The sequence below is a fragment of the Plecotus auritus genome (assembly GCF_963455305.1).
Source record: "Plecotus auritus genome assembly, chromosome: 1".
In the NCBI taxonomy this organism is placed as follows: Eukaryota; Metazoa; Chordata; class Mammalia; order Chiroptera; family Vespertilionidae; genus Plecotus; species Plecotus auritus.
This window is the reverse complement of record NC_137770.1, coordinates 56469454-56491487: the sequence shown is the minus strand read 5'-3', so window position 1 is coordinate 56491487 and position 22034 is coordinate 56469454. Positions and strand designations below refer to the sequence as shown.

The following is a 22034-nucleotide window of genomic DNA, read 5'->3' as shown; positions in this document are numbered from 1 at the left end:
TGCGTTCCACACCGCCCCAGCCACTCAGGACCTCTGGGCAGTGTGGGAATGTGGAGCCGGAGCAGAAAGAGGCAGCTCCAGGGCTGGAGCGGAAAGAGGTGGCTCTGGGGCCGGAGTGGAAATGGGGTACCAGCAGCCAGGGAAAGGAAGGCCCATTCTGCACAAATCTTCATGCATTGGGCTTCTAGTTTTAAATAAGGAGCTTGAGCATCACCAAATCTTGGTATCTGTTGGGGGTCCTGGAACCAATCCCCCATGGATACTGAGGGATGACTGTATTGACAAAAACAGGGAGCAAATCAGATTTGACCCCTGGGCCATCATTTGTCAACCCCTGTTCCATACCCACACACAATACATTAGTTGAATGGCTACCATTTGACACTACTAGCTCCTTAGTTCTATCTTTCTGAACTACTACTTACCTGAGAGTTTTGGGGAAGCCAAGAGTATCTAATTGGCTGTAGAAAGAGAAGTCCTATGATTGGGAAGAGCTTCTCAAATAATCAGCACTCACATGGTAAAGAAATGGTTCCCATCTCTAAGTAGATCTAAGAATTATCTCATATGTTTATTAACAGACTAGAGGCCCAGTACACAACGTTGTGCACAGGTAGGGTCCGGTCAATCCACCCCAATTGAGGCCAATCAAGCCAGGCAGGCAGGTGGTTGGCGGGCCAGCCAATCGCCTGCGGGCCCTCCTCCCGGCGGGCCCCACCCCCTGGTTGAACTCCCGGTCAAAGGGACAATTTGCATATTAGCCTTTTATTATATAGGATAAGATTATTGGGGTGGGAGTGACCAAGGAGAGGTCAATGGGGAGAAAAGGAGACTCATGTAATACTTAGGCAATGGAAACTAAAGAGAAAATAAACAAATGGGACTACATCAAAATAAAAAGCTTTTGCACAACAAAGGAAACCATCAACAAAACAACAAGAAAGCCCACTGCATGGGAGAACATATTTGCCAATGTTATCACCGATAAGGGTTTAATCTCCAACATTTACAGAGAACTCATACCACTTAACAAAAGGAAGATAAACAACCCAATCAAAAAATGGGCAACAGACCTAAATAGATACTTTTCAAAAGAAGACAGAAGGAAGGCCAAGAGACATATGAAAACATGCTCAAAGTCACTAATCATCAGAGAGATGCAAATCAAAACAACAATGAGGTACCATCTCACACCTGTCAGAATAGCTATCATCAACAAATCAACAAATGACAAGTGCTGGTGAGGATGCGGAGAAAAAGGAACCCTCGTACACTGCTGGTGGGAATGCAGACTGGTGCAGCCACTCTGGAGAACAGTATGGAGTTTCCTCAAAAAAACTGAAAATGGAACTCCCATTTGACCCAGTGATCCCACTTCTAGGAATATATCCCAAGAAACTAGAAACACGAATCAGAAAGGATATATGCACCCCTATGTTCACAGCAGCACAATTCACCATAGCTAAGATTTGGAAACAGCCTAAGTGCCCAACAGCAGATGAGTGGATTACAAAACTGAGGTACAATGGAATACTATGCTGCTATAAAAAAGAAGGAATTCTTACCATTTGCAACAGCATGGATGGAACTGGAGAGCATTATGCTAAGCAAAATAAGCCAGGCAGAGAAAGATAAATATCACATGATCTCACTCATTTATGGAAAATAATGAACAACATAAACTGATGAACAAAAACAGATCCAGAGACAGAGAAACATCGATCAGAACGGCAAACCTCAGGGAAGGTAGGGAACGGTGGGGGTAAGGGGGAGAGAACAACCAAAGGACTTGTATGCATGCATATAAACCTAACCAATGGACACAGACAACAGGGGGGTAAGGGCATGAATGGGGTGGTTGGGGGGGGGTGGTAATGCAGGAATAAGGACACATGTAATACCTTAATTAATAAAGAAATTTAAAAAAAGAATTTAAATTAAAAAAAATCTACACTAATAAAAGAGAAAGATGCAAACTGACCATACCTCCACTACGCCCACCAGCCAATCAGGAGCAAGTATGCAAATTAACCCAACAAAGATGGCGGCAGCCACAGAGCTGAAGCAAGCAGGAGGCTTGGGTTGCTCCCGACGATGAAGGAAGCCAAGCTTCCCGCCCGGCCTGGCCTGCCCTGGCCTCCGCTCAAGGCTACAAAGTTTCAATTATAGAAGATAAATAAATCCCAGATACCTGCTTCCAGCCGGCCCTGGCCTCCGCTCAAGGAGGCGCTGAAAAAAAAAAAAAAGCCCTTTACCCAGGCTGGCCACACCCCCGTGGGGTGAGGGTGCCTGGTGGGGGGCTTCGCCAGCCTGCAAACAGCCATCAGCCCCTCACCCAGGCTGGCCAGGCACCCCAGTGGGGACCCCCACCCTGAAGCGGGTATGGCCAGCCTGAAAATGGCCCTCAGCCCCTCACCCAGGCTGGCCAGGCACCCCAGCGGGAACCCCCACCCTGAAGGGGCTGTGGCCAGCCTGAAAACAGCTCTCAGCCCCTTACCCAGGCTGGCCACCCTGCCATGGAGTAAGAGTCCCTGCTGGGGGGCATGGCCAACCTGCAAACAGCCATCAGCCCCTCACCCCGGTTGGCCAGGCACCCCAGCGGGGACCCCCACCCTGAAGGTAGTGTGGCCAGCCTGCAAACCACCACGGGCCTCTCGCCCAGGCTGCCCCAGGCCCCAAGGGAACCCCCACCCTGACCCGGGACACCTTTCAGGGCAAACCAGCCAGCTCCCACCCGTGCACCAGGCCTCTATCTATACTAATAAAAGGGTAATATGCTAATTAGACTGGGAGACCTTCCAGGAGACCTTACGGACATTCTTCTGGACAAAGCCATGGTGGCGGGGCCGAGGTAGAAGCATTAGAGGCCAAGAGGGGAGGGCAGTTGTGGGTGATCAGGCCAGGATGGGACGGCAGTTGTGGGTGATCAGGCTGGTGGGGGGCGGGGCCGTTGGGGGTAAGCAGACCAGCAGGGGGGTCAGTTGGGGGTGAGCAGGCCGTCAGTGGAGGTCAGTTGGAGGTGATCAGGACAGCGGGGGGGGGCAGTTTGGAGTGAGCAGGCCAGCAGGGGAGCAGTTGGGGGTGAGCAGGTCAGTGGGGAGGGAAGGTGGGGGCAGGCAGGCCAGAAGGGGGGGGGCAGTTGGTGGTGAGCAGGCCGGCACGGGGGGCAGTTGGGGGTGATCAGGGTGGCACGGGGGGCAGTTGGGGGTGATCAGGGTGGCACGGGGGCAGTTGGGGGTGATCAGGCTGGCAGGGGGGGCATGTGGGGGCGAGCAGGCCGGCGGTGGGGAGCAGTTGGGGGCGAGCAGGCCAACAGGCAGACTGGTTAGGGGCAATCAGGCAGGCAGGCAAGCAGGTGAGTAGTTAGGAGCCAGTAGTCCCTGATTGCAAGAGGGATGTCTGACTGCCAGTTTAGGCCCGATCCCTGTAAACCAGCTATAGGACATCCTTGGAGGATTCTCAGATTGGAGAGGGTGCAGGCCGGGCTGAGGGACACCCCAGCCGTGCATGAATTTCGTGCACCGGGCCACTAGTATATATATATATATATACACTAGTGGCCCGGTGCACGAAATTTTCATATATACTATATATGTAAGAAAAGATTATTGAGCCACAACCCTACAAATCCCAATTCAGCTGTTCTGGTTGGTGGAGGTCCCAACCAGCTACATTTTAAACAAGCACACCAGTGATTAGGATGTAGATCAGTGTAGATACACTGGTATTGTGGTACAGGACCATTCTGAGCAATGCAAGTTTAGCATCCCTGGCCCTCATCAGTCAAATGCTAGTAGAACCCCTCAGTTACTTTTTTAAAAATATGTTTTTATTGGTTTGAGAGAGAACCATTGATTGGCTGCCTCCTGCACACCCCCTACCAGGGGCATATGACCTGATTGGGAATCGAACTGCCAACCTCTCCGTGCATGGGATGATGCCCAATCAACTGAGCCATATCAACCAGGGCATCCTCTCAGTTACTCAGACAATTATGTACATTTCCAAATATCCTCTGGGAGGCAGTATCACCACTAAGGTGATCCAATCCATAAGCATAAAGGGTCAAAAGTCTTCCCACTATTTTTAGGCTGATGAGTTATTTCTGTAATGGAAGATGCACATCTATTCCTAATGTTCATTTTATTCTCTAACACAGTGGTCAGCAAACTCATTAGTCAACAGAGTCAAATATCAACAGTACAATGATTGAAATTTCTTTTGAGAGCCGAAAACCGACTTCTACACATTGGCCACGAAGTTTCAATTGCACTGTACATGCGCGCCCGCACGTGGTATTTTGTGAAAGAGCCACACTCAAGGGGCTAAAGAGCCACATGTGGCTCACAAGCCGCAGTTTGCCGACCACTGCTCTAACACATTTTATCCTTCCAGTCTTCCCTGCTCAAAACCATCTTCTACCTGGTCATCAGTATTAGAACTACCTAAAATAAATGGAATTGACTATGTCACTCCTCTATGTAAAACCTTATTCAAAATCTTCCCACCAATGATCTCACAGATAGACCAAGTGGGAGAAAGAAAAAACAAACTTGAGCCCACGATAAGGTGATATATATATATATATATATATATATATATATATATTAGAGGCCCAGTGCATGAAAATTCATGCACTGGAAGTGGGGGTTCCTCAGCCCAGATTGCCCCCTCTCACAGTCCGGGAGCCCTCAGGGGCAGGAGGCGACCCAGCAATCAGGGGCAGGTGATGCCACCATCACAACTCTGCTGCTGCCACTGCCGGCAGCGCAAGCCTCAGCCAGCCCTGGTTACCTGAGCCTCAGGTGGCCCTGGGCAGCTGGACAGCCGCCACCGAGGCTTGCCTGCGCCTCGGGCATTGGCTGGACAGCTGCCATCTGAGGCTTGCCTGCACCTCGGGCGTTGCTTGGGCAGCTGCCATCCAAGGCTTGCCTGCACCTCGGGCATCGGCTGGGCAGCCGCCATCTGAGGCTTTTCTGCGCCTCGGGCCAGCTCTGGGCGGCTGGGCAGCCACCATCGAGGCTTGCCTGCACCTCAGGCCGGCCCTAGGCAGCTGGGGGTGTGGGGGGACTGGGTGCCACCATCTTGTGGCTGTGGGTGCCGCCATCTTTGAGGGCATGGCAGTCAATTAGCATATTCCCTCCTTATTGGCTATGGGCACTGCCATCTTTGTGAGGGTGTGAGGGTCAATTAGCATATTCCCTCTTTATTAGATAGCATATACATACACACAAACACATATGATTCATATATATATATAATTCCATTTGTTTTTTTAAAATATTCTTATAATGGCATAAATAGTTTCTGAAGAATATACAAGAAACACATTTTGAGAAGATTGGGCTCCAGAGTAAAAAGAAGGCATTCTTTTCAATATATTACTTTGTCAATTAAAAAAAAAGAAAAGCCAGAGCAGAGTGGCTCAGTGGTTCACCATCAACCTATGAATCAGAAGGTCACAGTTCAATTCCTGGTCAGGGCACATGCCAAGGTTGTGCAGGAGGCTGAACGTTGATTCTTTCTCATAATTGACATTTCTGTCTCTCCTTCTCCCTTTCTCTTTGAAATCAATAAAAATAAATATTTAAAAAATTATTTAAAAAAAAAAAGATGACAATTTTCAAAAGGAAAAAAGGAGAAGAAAATTTACTTACAAAAATTCATAGTTCTGTGACTTTTTCAGGGACTCCCTCTTCATAAAACATCAATCTGTGCCCTTCTACTTCTAGTAGTCCTTAAGAACTTAGCTTTGGCATCATCTCTTTTAAGTGACCTTCCCCAAATAGTTTCTCCTATTTTCTATGAAAACATCATGAAGAACTGGAAATACATTTCAATGTGCATGCTTGTCTTCTCTACCCCAAACTAGACTGTGAGCTCCTTGAATTTATATACTACAAACTCAGTACCTAGCTCACAAAAAAGTATGTGTTGAATTAGTTATTACAGCTGAGTCATTATTCCAAATACTCATTTTTTGAAACACTACTAACAGCTCAGTTATTATTTCTACAATGTCCACAAAAATTGTGGTTTTGATAGCTCTGATGCTAGCTTTTCAGTACCTATATAGAGTCTTTAAAAAAACATGCAAGAAATATGGCAGTAAGAGAAGCAGATGGGAGAGATGCCTGGATTTAATAATAGTTATAGTAACTTCGTAGAAAACAAAAGTCAAAAGGACCTACTCTCAGTTCAGATCAACAGATATTTACTAAAACATGGCCCCCAGGTTTTTGAGAACTTCCATTGTTCCTTCTAGCAGTGTTCTTGGGACTTCCTCCAAAATTTTTAGGTAACTACATTTTTCAAAAACACAAAGCTTGAGATATTTTAATGACAATGATAGCTTTTCAGAGTTTAATATCTAGGAAAATAGAACATCCTGGATAGATGATAGCAAGAAAAACTAAACAAAACAGTGGTGTATTTGAGAGTGTTAGTAAGTATGGCCACCTTTGGTAAAAGGAATTTTTAATGCTCCGTTTAAAAAAAGAATTCTCAGCCCTAGCTGGTTTTGCTCAGTGGATAGAGTGTAGGCCTGCAGACTGAAGGGTTGTGGGTTCCATTCCGGTCAGGGGCACATGCCCGGGCTGCAGGCTCAATCCCCAGTGGGGGGCGTGTAGGAGGCAGCCATCAATGATTCTCTCTCATCATTGATGTTTCTATCTCTCTTTTCCTTCCTTTCTGAAATCAATAAAAATAAAACTATATTTTAAAGTAATAATATATATATATAAAAGCCTAAGATATCAAACACCCACTTGACCAGTCACTATGAAGCGCACTGACCACCAGAGGGCAGACGTTCAATGCAGGAGCTGGCCCCTGGTGGTCAGTGCGCTCCCACAGCCAACCTCCCGCAGTGGCCAACCTCCCACAGTCCCTCCCCCCCCTGGCTGGCCACCCGATTGGACCTGATTGGGCTGGCCCGCCAACCTCCCGCAGTCCCTCCCCCTGTACTGGGTGAGACAGCCCAATCGGCCCCAATTGCTGGCCAGGCCGAGGAACCCCACCTGCACACGACTTAGCGCACTGGGCCTCTAGTAATAAAATTTAAAAAAGAATTATCAGAGTGTGTTAAATGCTAAATCATATGTCTTCTCTTTTACATATAGTACTATAAAATTAGGGGAAAGAATACCAATCAGGTTGATAAATGTAAAATATGTGTTCTATCTCAAAAGATCACAATTTGTCCACTTGTCAGAGTCTGAAAGAAAAGAGCTACCATTTATCCAACAAACATTTAATGAGTATAAATTATACACCAAGCTCTTATCTTTCATAGATACAGGAGTGTTAAGTGAAACTTAAGAAACAAAGAGAAGGCATTTGAAAGTTTATTTACCAATCTAATTTGTTATGTATCTATAATAATAAAAGCATAATATGCTAATTAGACCAGATGAAGCCAGGGCTGCAAGGGAAGCCTAGGTCCTGGGCGCCAGAGGGAAGCCAGTGCCAGCAGCCACGGGAAGGAAGGCCTACTCTTGCACGAATTTTGTGCACTGGGCTTCTAGTCAATTATAATAGGTTTGTTATTTAATAATCTAAATAAACAAAAAGGACCTATAGGATAACAAAATGATAAACCAGGTGTTACCCAAAAAAACTGTGAGGGAAAAGGGACAAGACATGTACTCAAGTCTCTTAAGACATAAAATAATCTTTGTTGTTTCTAAAGATCCCCAGAAAAAAGTCAACTATCTAATCCTTTCAATGAATGTTCCAATGTTTAACTCTCACTCTCAGCAAATACACTAGAGACTTCCTATAGGTCACAAAACCATGTGGGACCCACAATTCCTTGTGGTGATACTGATTATGCCATCCTGCAGGGCAGAGAGCTTCCATTCTATCCTTCAGAATATACTATAATCTGGACTTGGACTAAATGTTCTATTCTTCAACACTCCATGTGCCACCCCTCAACACCAACCTGCCAAGAGGAAAGCAACTGGGTACTAATCTTTCAGTCTCTTGAGCTCTGTCTGGGCTGGCATAAAATATCACTGAAATCTAAAAACATTATAGCCTCAAAGTGAATGTGCACAATTTTTATTCTTTCCATATAAATAATGACATTTAAGAAATCTGCTTCACTCATCTAGCAAATGTATAATGAATCCTTACCATATGCTAAGCCCTGTGACAATACTGCATCTCTGTTGTTCATGTTTCATGAGCTATGTGGCAATGAAGGACTTTAGAGAACCATAACAATCTTCCATTTACAACATATCAGAATGACAAAGTAGAAATTTTCTGTTACAAGTCTTTTCAAAAGTAGTCATTACATAGCACAGATTGGAAAAAAATGGTTCCCAAACTTTAGCAAGCACCATCACCTACTGGCTCAGTGGGTCCAAGGTAGAGTTTGATAATTTATATTTCTATTAAGTTCCCAGGTGATGATGCTGCTGCTGGTCGGGGGACTAAACTCTGGATCCTCTGCTCTAGGTCAGAGGTTGGCAAGCATCCTATATAATAAAGATGTAATATGCAAATGGTCGTTATGCCATGAAGCGTAATGACCGACTATGTAACGACTGGATCACGGATCAGCAGGAGGGTGGGGCAGCGAGCTACAAGCAGGTGGCAGAGAGCTACAGGAAGGGGCAGTGCAGCAAGCTATGGGGGGGGGGCAGGGGGGTGGAGGGAGCTACAGGAGGGCAGGGCAGCAAGCTATGGGGGGTGGGGGGAGCTACAGGAGGGTGGGGCAGCAGGCGGAGAGCTACTGGAGGGTGGCAGCGAGCTACTGGCACATAGATTCGTGCGCAGGGCTACTAGTTTCCTATAAAAGGCCAAGTAAATAAATATTTTAGGCTTTGTGGGGCCATTACCGTCTCTGTTGCAACTATTCAAAGTGCAAAAGAAGCCATAGACCATATGTAACCAAATTGTGTGGCCATGTTCCAATAAATTATTTATGGACACTGAAATGTGAATTTCAAATATTTTTCAAAAGCATATTTTGATAATTTCTTTTGATTTTTTAATAAATATTTTAAAAAGTGAAACCTTTTTAGCTTGTGAGCCATACAAAAACAGGCAGTGGGCTCAATTTGGCTCAAGAGCCATAGTTTGCCAACCCCTGTTTAGATGAATGGTTCTCAATCCTGGCTCCTCATCAGAAATACTTAACACCCCATCCCAAAAGATTCTGAATTAATGGGTCTAAGCCCTAAGGTGATTCTCATGTACAACAAAGAATGAAATCTGCTGTTCTTAATGTCCCCCCCAACTGACTTCTTAGGATATTTAAGGTTTAATAAGCCTTACATGAATAAAGATTTCTGGGATCAGTTAAGTTTGAAAACAAAGTCAAAAAGTTTTTTTATTACATTATTTCTAACAATATTCTCACAAATCTATAAGAGGGGATATAATAATCTGTTTTCCAGATTAATTTGACCACTAAACCCATGGATCTACTGTGTTTCCCCGAAAATAAAACATCCTCCGAAAATAAGACCTACTTACAGGTTTCCTTCTGAGTGAAATATAAGGCATCCCCCGAAAATAAGGCCCCCAGGCGCTGTCTCAGAATGAAAATTAATTTACCATAAACTGGTCGCTAGGGCCGCCCCGACTGGCGTCTAGCAACCAGTGACAATCAAAATGACACAGGAGGATCAGAGGGGACAATCAAAATGACACAGGAGGATCAAAAGGGGTTACTAAAATGGTAATCCCCCCTCTGATTCTCCTGTGCCATTTTGATTCCCCCCTCTGATCCCCCCTGTGTCATTTTGAGTGATCCCTCTCCCCCCACCTTGATACCCCAATTCTTTTTTTTTTACCCCTAGAAATGAGCGCAAAAAGAAAAAGCTACTCCGTGGAGTACAAGAAAGGAATCGTGGAAAACTCTTGGGGCCAAAATCTTACTGCTTTCTGCAAAGAGAAGATGTTGAGTATCCGATTGGTCCGAAAATGGCGAGCAGAGTATGGTAACCTCATTGAACAAGTGGACAAGGGAAATGCTAAAAAGCGCAAGTGTGGATCAGGTCGGCAACCATTATTTTCCGAGCTGGAAGACCTGATCTGTGAATGGGTTGTTGACAGGAGAGCAAAGGCTTTGGTTGTGAATAGGGCTCAGATTCAAGAATTTGCCCTTGCAATGGCACCACAGTTTGACATAGCCCCCGAAGACTTCAAAGCATCACAACACTGGCTGGATAATTTCCTTCAGCGAAGTGAACTGTCTTTAAGAAGATCTACAACATTGTTTAGGTTGGAAGATACTCAAGTTATTAAGCGAGCACTTGCATTCAAGTCCTTTATTGATGATGCTGACTTCTCTAAATACAATCTTTCCAACATGATTGCTATGGATGAAACTGCGGTGTTTATGGGCCAATCGTCTCAAACAACAATTGAACAGCGGGGTGCCTCTTTAGCGTACATTCCCTCCACTGCTTACGAAAGTGCACGTGTTTCCTGTATTTTGGCAATTCGTCTGGATGGCACTAAAATCCCACCTTTAATCATTTCTAAGGGCAAGAAGGAAAAGATTGAACGTGTTCTGGGCGTTTTTATTCTTGAAACTGAAAAAGCCTGGGCCACACAAGCAGTTATAAGGAAGTGGGTCGATTTAATGCTGCCGCTTGTTATGCGAGGGAGCCAAACAGGTCTGCTAGTCTGGGATGCAGCCAGCACTCACCGCGCTAAAGACATGAAGACATTTCTTCACGAAAGAAAAATAGATCAGATAATGATTCCCGCAGGAATGACGGCCTATCTCCAGACTCTTGATATTGCAATAAACAAGCCATTCAAAGACAATTTGCGCATGGAAATTAATGACTACATTGAAAATAGAATGGAGAGAAATCAGCGTGGAAACTTTGTGAAACCTAAACTGCAAGAAGCTGTGACTTGGGTGAAGAATTCATGGGAGAAAATCACTGACAGTTGCATTGCAAATGCACTGCGAGCAGGCTACCTTGACAAGAAGTACTCATTTAAAGACAGTGCTATTGCTAAACATGAAGAGATTTGGTCCACTGATTCTGAAAGAAATGGAGTCACAAGAAATTCACCAGGAAATTCAGGAATTGGATTGTTATGATGATGTTCCAGAAGATGATGACATGATTGTCATTGAATAAATGAGTAAATTCTTGATACTGTAGGATTCACAGTTTGTCTTGTTTGTGTTGACAACTACCATACTACCGTACCTTATACAGGTAATAAATTTCCTTTATTTGCATTTAACAATAAATGTGTACCGTATTCTTCTTCATGGAAAAATAAGACATCCCCTGAAAATAAGACCTAGCGTGTCTTTGGGGGCAAAAATTAATATAAGACACCGTCTTATTTTCGGGGAAACACGGTAGTATTCTATGAAGCAAACCCATGGATCTAGTATTCTATGAAGCAATTGGAAACACTGCTCTAAATCTTTCATAAAGAATACCAGATACTAATACTTAATTTCATATAAGTATAGTAAAATATGAGAGCAGAAATCAATTGAAAAATTGAACAATACAGTTGGTTACTATCAAAACAGAAATTTTAAAAGTCCAACTCCTATAAATATGAACAAATTAAAAATTCAAAAAGCCACAAATAACAGGCAATTATTTTAAAAGGGAGGGGAAACTACAATGAATCTGAAAAAATAAAATGAAACTACAATGAAATCTGAAAAAAAAAATCAAGGTCAAAGATGGTTTCCACAGTGTCAGACTACTCAAAACATGTAGAAAATCTGAACACATCAACAACTCTGGAAGAAACTGAAAAAGAATTATCAATGCCCTCGAACCTCCATTTAAAAAAAAGGAGATAATAATACAGGGTCTCAATAGATTTACTGGTGAATGCTCTCAAACTTTTCAAGAACTTGGTAACTCCTTGATAAATCCAAAGGATTTTAGCATTATTTACTGGCCAGATAGATACACAGTAGGCATTCAAGAAATGTAGTAAACAAATAAAAAAATGAGCATAGGACCTAAATAAACACTTCTCGAAAGGAGACCAAGAGGCATATGAAAAAATGCTCAAAATCCCTAATCATCCGAGAGATGAAAATCAAAACAACAATGAGGTACCACTTCACACCTGTAAGAATGACTATCATCAACTGATCAACAAACAACAAGTGCTGGCGAGGATGTGGAGAAAAGGGAACCCTCGTGCACTGCTGGTGGGAATGCAGACTGGTGCAGCCTCTGTGGAAAACAGTACGGAGTTTCCTAAAAAATTTAAAAATGAAACTTCCATTTGACACAGTAATCCCACTTCCAGGAATATATCCCAAGAAATCAGAAACACCAATGAGAAAGAACATATGCACCCCTATGTTCATAGCAGCACAATTCACCATAGCTAAGATTTGGAAACAGCCTAAGTGCCCATCAGCAGATGAGTGGATTAAAAATGGTGATACAGATACACAATGGAATACTACACAACTGTAAAAAAGAAAGAATTCTTACCATTTACAACAGCATGGATGGATCTGGAGAGCATTATGCTAAGCGAAATAAACCAGCCAGAGAAAGATAAGTATCACACAATCTCACTCATTTGTGGATTATAATGAACAACATAAACTGATGAACAAAAATAGATCCAGAGACACAAAAGCATCGAACAGACCATCCAACTTCAGAGGGATGGCAGGGGAGGGTTGGCAGGAGGGGGAGGTAGGAGGGTAAGAGATTAACCAAAGAACTTATATGCATATAAGCATAACCAATGGACACAGACAATGGGGGGGTAGGAGGAGTAAAGGCCGGGACTGGGGGGTGGGGGCAGGCTGGGAGAGGACAATGGGGGGGAAAGGGACCTATGTAATACTTTCAACAATAAAGAATTTTTTTAAAAAAGAAATAGAGTAAACTTATTTTTGAGAAATATATTCAAAACACTGTCAAAAACAAAGTAAAGGTCCATCATTTCCATGATACCAGTAGCAATCAGTAACTCATCCTATCTAATAAAAGAGTAATATGCAAATTAACCATCACTCGGCTACACCCACAAGCCACTCCCACCAGCCAATCAGGAACAAGTATGCAAATTAACCCAACCAAGATGGCTGCAGCCACAGAGGAGCAGGAGGCTTGGGTTTCCCCGGCAATGAAGGAAGTCAGGCTTTCTGCACACCCTGGCAGGCCCAGGCCTCCACTAAAGGCTACAAAGTTTCATTTATAGACAATAAAAATATCCCAACAAAAATGGTGGCAGCCATGGAGCTGGAGAGAGCAGGAAGCTTGAGTTGCCCCCTGCGATGGCGGAAGCCAAGCTCCCACAGCCCTGGCCTGCCTTGCCCTCCACTCAAGGCTACAAAGTTTCAATTATAGGAGAGAAATAAATCACAACAAAAATGGCTGCGGCCATGGAGCAAGCAGGAGGCTTGGCTCCGCTCAAGGCTACAAAGTTTCAATTATAGAAGATAAATAAATCCCAGATACCAGGGCCTCTGCTTGGGTGGCCGGCCTGCAAACCACCACAGGGCCCTCGCCCAGGCCGCCCCACGGGAGCCCCCACCCTGATCCGGGACACCCTTCAGGGCAAACAAGCCGGCCCCCACCCGTGCAGCAGGGCTCTATCCTATCTAATAAAAGAGTAATGTGCAAATTGACCATCACTCGAACACACAAGATGGCTGCCCCCACGTGGACACAAGATGGCCACCATAAGTTGGCCAGCAGGGGAGGGCAGTTGGGAGGGACCAGGCCTGCAAGGGAGGGCAGTTGTGGGTGATCAGGCCAGCAGGGGAGGACAGTTGGGAGGGACCAGGCCTGCAAGGGAGGGCAGTTGGGGGTGATCAAGCCTGTAGGGGAGGGCAGTTAGGGGTGACCAGGCCGGCAGAGGAGGGAAGTTGGGGGCTACCGGGCCTGCAAGGAAGGGCAGTTGGGGGGGACCCAGGCCTGCAGAGGAGAGCAGTTGGGGGGGACCACGCCTACAGGTGAGGGCAGTTAGGGGTGACCAGGCCTGCAGGGGAGGGCAGTTATGGGCAAACAGGCTGGCAGGGAAGCAGTTAGGCATCAATCAGGCTGGCAGGGGAGTGGTTAGGGGGTGATTAGGCTGGCAGACAGAAGCGGTTAGGGGCAATCAGGAAGGCAGGCAGGCGAGCAGTTGGGAGCCAGCAGTCCTGGATTGTGAGAGGGATATCTAACTGCCCATTTAGGGCCGATCATACCGGGATCGGGCCTAAACAGGCAGTCGGACATCCCTCGAGGGGTCCCAGATTAGAGGGGGGGCAGGCTGGCCTGAGGGACACCCCCAACCCCGTGCACAAATTTCATGCACTGGGCCTCTAGTATTAAATAAACTACTAAGATTCTTCCTCGTCTACCTACCCTACACAGGAGAAAAGATGCAACAATATATAACAGAAAGGAGACAAAAGCTACCAGGGACCACTGAAAAGAAAAGTGAGTGAAACTAACCCGATTTCTTTCATACCTTCTTACACCAGAGCATCCTATATGACTAACTGAAAGGCCACTTTCTGGACATGATGAAAGACCAAAGCATGAGCTATTAATGTAACAAAATAAACTCTGCTATGCAAGTGAACTCTGCAGGTAACGCAAATGAGACAACTTATAGGGAACTAGAAGTTTGTTATCTTATGATTGACATGATTAATGCCCACAAATGCAGCCACAGCCTAGTGTTACCATTCAGGCATTATGGACCATGCTATCCAAAAGTGTTCATGTGAATATCAACAATGAAATAAAATAAAAGCATTCTACATTGAAGGCAAACTTATAGAAACCTAAAAGTGCCTGATTAATTAGTTCCAGAGCACAAGAAAGTACTTCACATTGCTAATTCATTGTAAGCAGCATTTCACTAAATCCTCAAATCTGAAAATGAAAAAAGGTTTTAAAAATACTTCAAATAGCCCTGGCCGGTTTGGCTGAGTAGGTAGATTGTCGGCCGGAGAACTGAAGGTTCTCAGGTTTGGTTCCGGTCAAGGGCACGTAGCTCTGTTCCAGACTCAATCTCTGGCTTTGGTTGGGGTGCATGAGGGAGGCAACCAACTGATGTGTCTTTCTCACATCGATGTTTCTCACTCTGAGTCTTTCCCCCTCCCTTCCATTCTCTCTAAAAATCAATGGGAAAATATCCTTGGGTGAGGATTAACAACAAAAAGAAAATACTTTAAATAAAAAGATCATTTCTATTAAATATTTTAATAGTAATAAATGAATGAGTTTTTGAAATTCTAAATAAAATGAGTCAAGATTAAAGGTAATGAAGAAAAGTAAAAAAAATATTATTTTCAGATTACATAATAGCCTATCTAGAAAACCTAAAATATCTGGCACAACATATACTTAAGTGGAACATAACTCTGAGATCACTATTATCAGATTTATTTTCAGAACATAGTCTCCTATAATAGTTAAGTATACTAGATCACAACTTGTTTTTTTTTTAGTATGTTTTTATTAATTTTTGAGAGGGAGAGGGGAGAGGGGAGAGGGGAGAGGGGAGAGGGGAGAGGGGAGAGGGGAGAGGGGAGAGGGGAGAGGGGAGAGGGGAGAGGGGAGAGGGGAGAGGGGAGAGGGGAGAGGGGAGAGGGGAGAGGGAGAGTGGGAGATAGAAACATCAATAATGAGAGAGAAACATGAACCAGCTACCTCCTGCACAACCCATAAAGGGGATTAAGCCTGCAACCCAGGCATGTGCCCTGACCGGGAATCGAACTGGGGAGCCAGGCTCATCTTATTCTTAATAGAGGTAATCTGAAAAAGGAATTGGATCTGAATTGAAAATAGGGAAGTATAAGGCCAAAAAAAGAAAGTTACTTGAAGTCACAGAACTAACAAAGGCCAGAAGGATGATCTCAATCTTGTGTAATTCCAAAATCTGTCTCATTCCACTTCTCCAAAGTGTCACAAGGCACCTTTACTTTAACTGATATTTTCTGAACACCTATTATGCATCAAGTGCAGGAATACAAAAATGAGTAATATATTTATGTTTTAAAGATACCTAAGTTAGCTCTAGCTGGTTTCGCTCAGTGGACAGAGCGTCGGACTATGGCCTGGAGGGTCCCAGGTTTGATTCCGGTCAAGGGCACATGCCCGGGTTGTGGGCTCTATCCCCAGTAGGAGGCAGGCAGGAAGCAGCCAATCAATGATTCTCTCTCATCATTGATGTTTCTCTCTCTCTCTCTCTCTCTCTCTCTCTCTCTCTCTCTCTCTCTCTCTCTCTCTCTCCCTCTCCCTTCCTCTCTGAAACCAATAAAAATATTGGTTTCAGAAAGGAACCAATATTTTTAAAAAATAAAGATAAGTTAAAAGAATTGCCCAATTATTTGGTTTAATTTCTAGGTCTCCTAATTCCAACTTCAATGATCCCTCCCACACACATAATCATCACATATCTAAAAACCACATATTACTCTTTCTATGTGTAATAAACATCATTTAATGCTGGAGATAATTCCAAAATTGTTATTGTAGAATGTTATTATTCTAAGAGTACCCTAAAGAGGGACAATCCACACAAACAACTTTTTGGTGTTCTTTTGAGGCATAGTCAGTCCTGAACACACACACAAAAGGTGAGGAATAATTGGAAAAGGGGGGAAAGAGGAAGAGCTGAGTTCTAAGTCAATTTCCAAAGCAAACTCTTTCAGTTTGGGTATAGCACATTATCAAGTACATCACTTGCAAGCTTTCTACTTAGATTTTAATGTAATCATTTAGAAACATGAATATTTAAGAGACTTAAGATAGTCATTCTCAGAAATCTAAGAAAATTTCAGGTAATTTAACATCTGTACAACTTAGAGAAATGTGGGCTTAAAAATAATACAGTTCAGTGGATTTATGTTGGAATGTACATCCATAATCATTAACAAATCTGCAAAAGGCTCTGTATCTGATCTTACCCTGTTCAACATTCCTATCACGGACAAGATGAAGACCCAGAAATTATATTGACACACCAGAAAAAAACTTCAGAAAATCACCAATTTCTCTTTCATCTCTCCTGTTCAGCAAAGTAGAACCAGCAGCTGGCTATCTGTCATATTGAGACAAGGGAGAAGTATAAAAAGCAAGCAGGGCTTTCCAAAACAACTAGAGGAAAAACTCCCATGAAAATGCCCTAAGCATATGGACCAAAGCAGGAAGTAACCCATCAGGACACGAACTAGGGAGCAGAGTAAAACAGAATGACTCCCATCACCTACCAACCAATCTATGAATGATACACATGCAGAGATTCTGATCACTTGAGAAGAAATTAATACCCAGGAATATTTGATATTTAAAAATCATTCTTGAGATAAAGTAATTCCAGTATAAACAGAAAAGTGATTTTTCTCATAACATTGGTGACCTCTGACCAAGTAAAATTATGATCAAAACATTTTAAGATATGAATTCTTTATAAATAAAAACAACTTACCACAATCCATTCAGCAATGTTTTCATAGAGCTCTGGACTAAAAATTGCTTTTTTAAGCCTAGCTAAAGGACCATCAGCATCTACTAATCTGCACCGCATGAAAACATCACAGTAGCCTCTAAAATCATTGCAAGGGGATCCAGGTTGCAGGGTGATGGTTCGACCCATGAAATGCTTGCTCCATTGCACAGACCCAGTACTGGCACAAGTTGATAGGTCCACTAGAAAAGAAGTACCAAATATAAATTGAAGATCAGATTTTCTAGGGGGCTAGTTGGGGAGAAAGGGAGGAGGAAGAAACTGCCTAAAATCATTATCATGACATGTTACAAAGACTTTCATTAGTGAGGCTAGATAACACTACTGGCAATTCACCTAAAATCCTATCTAATAAAGAGGGAATATGCTAATTGACCATCACTCCGTCACAAAGATAGATGCACTCACGGCTGAGACCAAGTTCCCATAAGGAGCCTTAACGAGCAATCAGCAGGGACCTGAGGCTACACCCTCCCCCACCCCCGTGGGGCTTGACAGGGGACCTCAGGCTCCATCCCCCACCCAGCAGGGCTTGACAGGGGACCTCAGGCCACGTCCCCACCCTAGCGTCAGGCTGGGGGACCTGAGGCCATGCCCCCTGCCCGGCAGGGCTTGATGAAGGAGCTCAAGGTGCGCTTCCTGTCCTGGTGCTGGGCTAGGGGACCTCAGGCTGCTCCCCCGACCCCAGTGCCAGGCCGGGGGACCTCAGGCCACACCCCCCACCAAGTGGGGCTTGACAGGGGACTTCAGGCTGTGCCCCCCATCCCGGCACCAGGCCAGGGGACCTCAGACTGCACCCCCCGCCTGGCGAGGCTTGATGGGGGACCTCAAGCCGCACCCCCCGCCCCAGCACTAGGCAGGGTACCTCAGACAGCACACCCTGCCCGGTGGGGCTTGAAAGTGGGACCTCAGGCCACGCCCTCCGCCCCAGCACTGGGCCAGGGGACCTGAGGCTGCGCCTCCCTGCCTGGCTGGGCTTGACAGGGGACCTCCAAAAGATGGTGGCATGGCCTCAGGTCCCCCAGCCTGACGCTAGGGCGGGGGCGTGGCCTGAGGTCCCCTGTCAAGCCCCTGGCCGGGTCTGGATCTAGCCCAATGGAGGGGGTGGCTGGCCGGGTCTAGGTCTCACGTGATTTTGAGGCGCATGTGGGTGGGTGGGCGGGGACTTGACTCTGGGTCCTGTGGTGCGCCCCAGACTGTAACAGGAGGAAGGTTTTCATATACATTTTACTAATTTTCTTTCATCTCTGACACTTCTATTATAAAGTAAGGGCAAATAGCAATATTAAATTATTTCCTCTAATTAATCCCCTTTTAATGTGCATGAATTTCGTGCACCAGGCCACTAGTGTTACAATATAAGTAAACAACTGGAAACTCTTTACTTAGTGCCTACAATAGCTTTAAAATCTTCTACCAGTGTTTACATTAATTACTAGAGGGCCGGTGCACAAAATTCCTGCACGGTGGAGAGGGAGGGGGACGTGCGGGGGGGGGGGGGGGGGGAGGGGCGGAGCCCCTCAGCTCAGCCCACATCCTCTCCAATCTGGGACCCCTCGGGGGATGTCCTGGACAGCTGGCTCCTAATCACTCACCTGCCTGCCTGCCTTGTCACCCGTAACTGCCCCCTCCTGCCGGCCTGGTCACCCCCAACTGCCCCCCTGCCAGCCTGGTCACCCCTCACGCCACCCCCCCCCCCCCCCGCCAGCTTGGTCGCCCCACGCAGCCTGCTGCTTGGTCGTTTGGTCGTCCCTCAGGTCGGCCCTGGGTGGCTGGGCAGCTGACGTCTAAGGCTTGCCTGCACCTTGGCCTGGCCCTGGGCGGCTTGGGGGGCTGAGGGGACTGGGGGACTCTGGAGGCAGGCGTGCAGAGCAGTAACACAAATGAGACAACTTATAGGGAACATCTTGTGGCTATGGGCACCACCATGTTTGAGGGCGTGGCAGTCAATTAGCATATTCCCTCCTTATTGGCTGTGGGCGCCACCATCTTTTGTGAGCCAATGAGGGTCAATTAGCATATTCCCTCTGTATTAGATAGGGTTGCCAAAAAGCTAGCAGGTTTTTGCCTAGTTTACCGTTTTGAAAACACTGTAGGGACCTAATACTGAAACACAATGCTATGCTACATCTAAAGTTTTTCTCAAGAGTATCAGGTTAGCTGAAATTATCTGTGAAAAGTATATGTCAGAGTTTAACACTTAAAATAAAAGAGAAAATAAGATTTTCAAAGCAAATTTTATACTCTTCTAGTATTTCAAAAGCCTTACTCTTCTTCATACAGCAGACATGGCATAATTCCTTATCATCTTTGCTATCAGAACTGGCACACGTACACTCCTCCAAGCCATATTTCTCACAGATAGAGCCTGCACATTGCTGAAAGGAAAATAGAAAATCAATTATTTAATCCCTAAATAGTCAAGCATATTGTGCACAGTAATAGACAGGCAGATATAAACCTCCAATGGTAAAATAATTAAGTAGAAATATAAGCTGGGGAAAAAAGCATAAATTAGTATCAGAAACAGATAATATAAACACATTTGAAAAAGAATAAGTGCAAATAAGATAGGAAATCTTTTAAAGAAATAGCAACTTAAAATATCAAGATCTTTACAAAGCAAAAATAGAAAAAGAGAGTAGATGAACATCAATTTTATGTTAGTTATTATGTGGCTCCTTTATAAGAAGAGAAAAATGAAATTTTCCTCATGTAGAAGGAAGTAACCATTTAGTCAAGAAAGCTTCAAAGGCTTTGTATGCTTTTATTTAGGTATTAAAAAGATATTAATTTATAAAACTTAAAAGTAGCACAAAGTCACATGACTAGTTGTATAACTATTGTTCTCTAGAGAATACCAAACACACACAGTGGAAAGGTAAAAGGCAAGTCAGTAACTAATAGGATGCCATCAACCATATAATACATTTTGGCTTTGTGGGGAAATAGATACTGAAACAGGAACTGAGATTAATTTAACTACCCAGCTTTAAGTGTCAACAGCTATTCTGATAAAGCAGGTTTTATAAAACTAAATTAAAAATATATACATCAAATGCTTACCCCATTAATGCATACTTGTGTATGTCTATTACAGTCTGTAAAGTTTGGTTTAGGGTCAGATGCTGGGCAGAGAGCTGTAATGCCATTACATATTCCTTCTTTTGCACAGTCTGAATCATCCCGACACTTTTCAATTTTTGTCTTGAATGTACACTGTGCTGTACAACAGGGACCTTGGCTTGGACTAGAAGAAACATTAAATGATTAAAGAAAATTGCTAGGATATTTTATATATATAGATATGGTCCTAATTTTTAAAATATAAATCTTATCTTTTAAATGTTATATTATTGATATACAACTTCATATATTGGAATAAGAGACTACTAAATTCAACATTCTAATAAGTACAGAAAAGTGATTGTCTCATTTTTATAAGCAAGCATTCTTATTCTATTTGTCATTAGTGAAAGGCTATAATAGAAAATGGATTTAGTATTAGGCAAGTTATCAGTGTTCTTCATAATTACATCATACATCAGTCAATTTATCAATTCCTCACATTTATATGCTAAAATCAAAGTAGGAAAAACAAACCAGTATTGCACAAACAATATTCTATTGCTTATGTCAATTACTGGCAAAGTAATTTGACACGTGAAACAATTATATGATACTAAGTTATAAGAGTATATGAAATCCACCAGCTGATATGGCTCAGTGGTTGAGCATTGACCCATGAACCAGGAGGTCAGGGTTTGATTCCCATTCAGGGCACATGCCCAGGTTGCAGACTTGATCCCCAGTAGAGGGCGTGCAGGGGATAGCCTATCAATGATTCTCTCTCATCATTGATGTTTCTCTCTCTCTCTCCTTCTCCCTTCCTCTCTGAAATCAATAAAAATGTATTTTTAAAAAGAGTATATGGTGCCGAAACCAGTTTGGCTCGGTGGATAGAGCGTCGCCCTGCGGACTGAAAGGTCCCAGGTTCGATTCCGGTCAAGGGCATGTACCTTGGTTGCGGGCACATCCCCAGTGGGAGGTGTGCAGGAGGCAGCTGATCGATGTTTCTCTCCCATCGATGTTTCTGGCTCTCTATCCCTCTCCCTTCCTCTCTGTGAAAAAATCAATAAAATATATTTAAAAAAAAAAAAAAAAAGAGTATATGGAATCCATATTACTTAAATATTTAAAAATAAGATTCTACAAATATGGATGATAATCATATTTTTAAAGTTAAAAACTAAATAAAATGTATTTTATTCAGCATCTTTTGCATGTCCTTTTTTTAACACCCACCACACAAATTACAATTACATGTAGTTCAATCTGCCAACAATAGTGCACTAACCAATGCTATGGAGTAGGAAAAAAAATACACACACACACACACACACACACACACTAGAGGCCCAGTACATGAAAATTTATGCACTGGAGTGGAGGGGGGCATTCCTCAGCCCGGCCTGCCCCCTCTCACAGTCCAGGAGCCCTCAGGGGATGTCCTACTGACGACTGCAGTCTGGCCTCCCTCTGCGGAAGCAACCGGGCCAATCAGGGGAAGGTGCCACCTCCATTAC

General features: G+C 44.1%; 1 protein-coding gene across 1 annotated transcript in view; it reads right to left on the bottom strand.

Moving 5' to 3' along the window:
• ADAM10 (ADAM metallopeptidase domain 10) overlaps window positions 1-22034 on the bottom strand; it is a 186661-nt gene that overhangs the window by 11148 nt on the left and 153479 nt on the right. Inside the window, exons 12-14 of the mRNA XM_080675408.1 lie at window positions 20515-20698; window positions 19718-19826; window positions 17410-17630 (exon numbers count right to left, since the gene is read on the bottom strand). Coding sequence (XP_080531534.1) covers window positions 17410-17630; window positions 19718-19826; window positions 20515-20698 — 514 coding nt within the window. The remainder of the gene's footprint in view (window positions 1-17409; window positions 17631-19717; window positions 19827-20514; window positions 20699-22034) is intronic.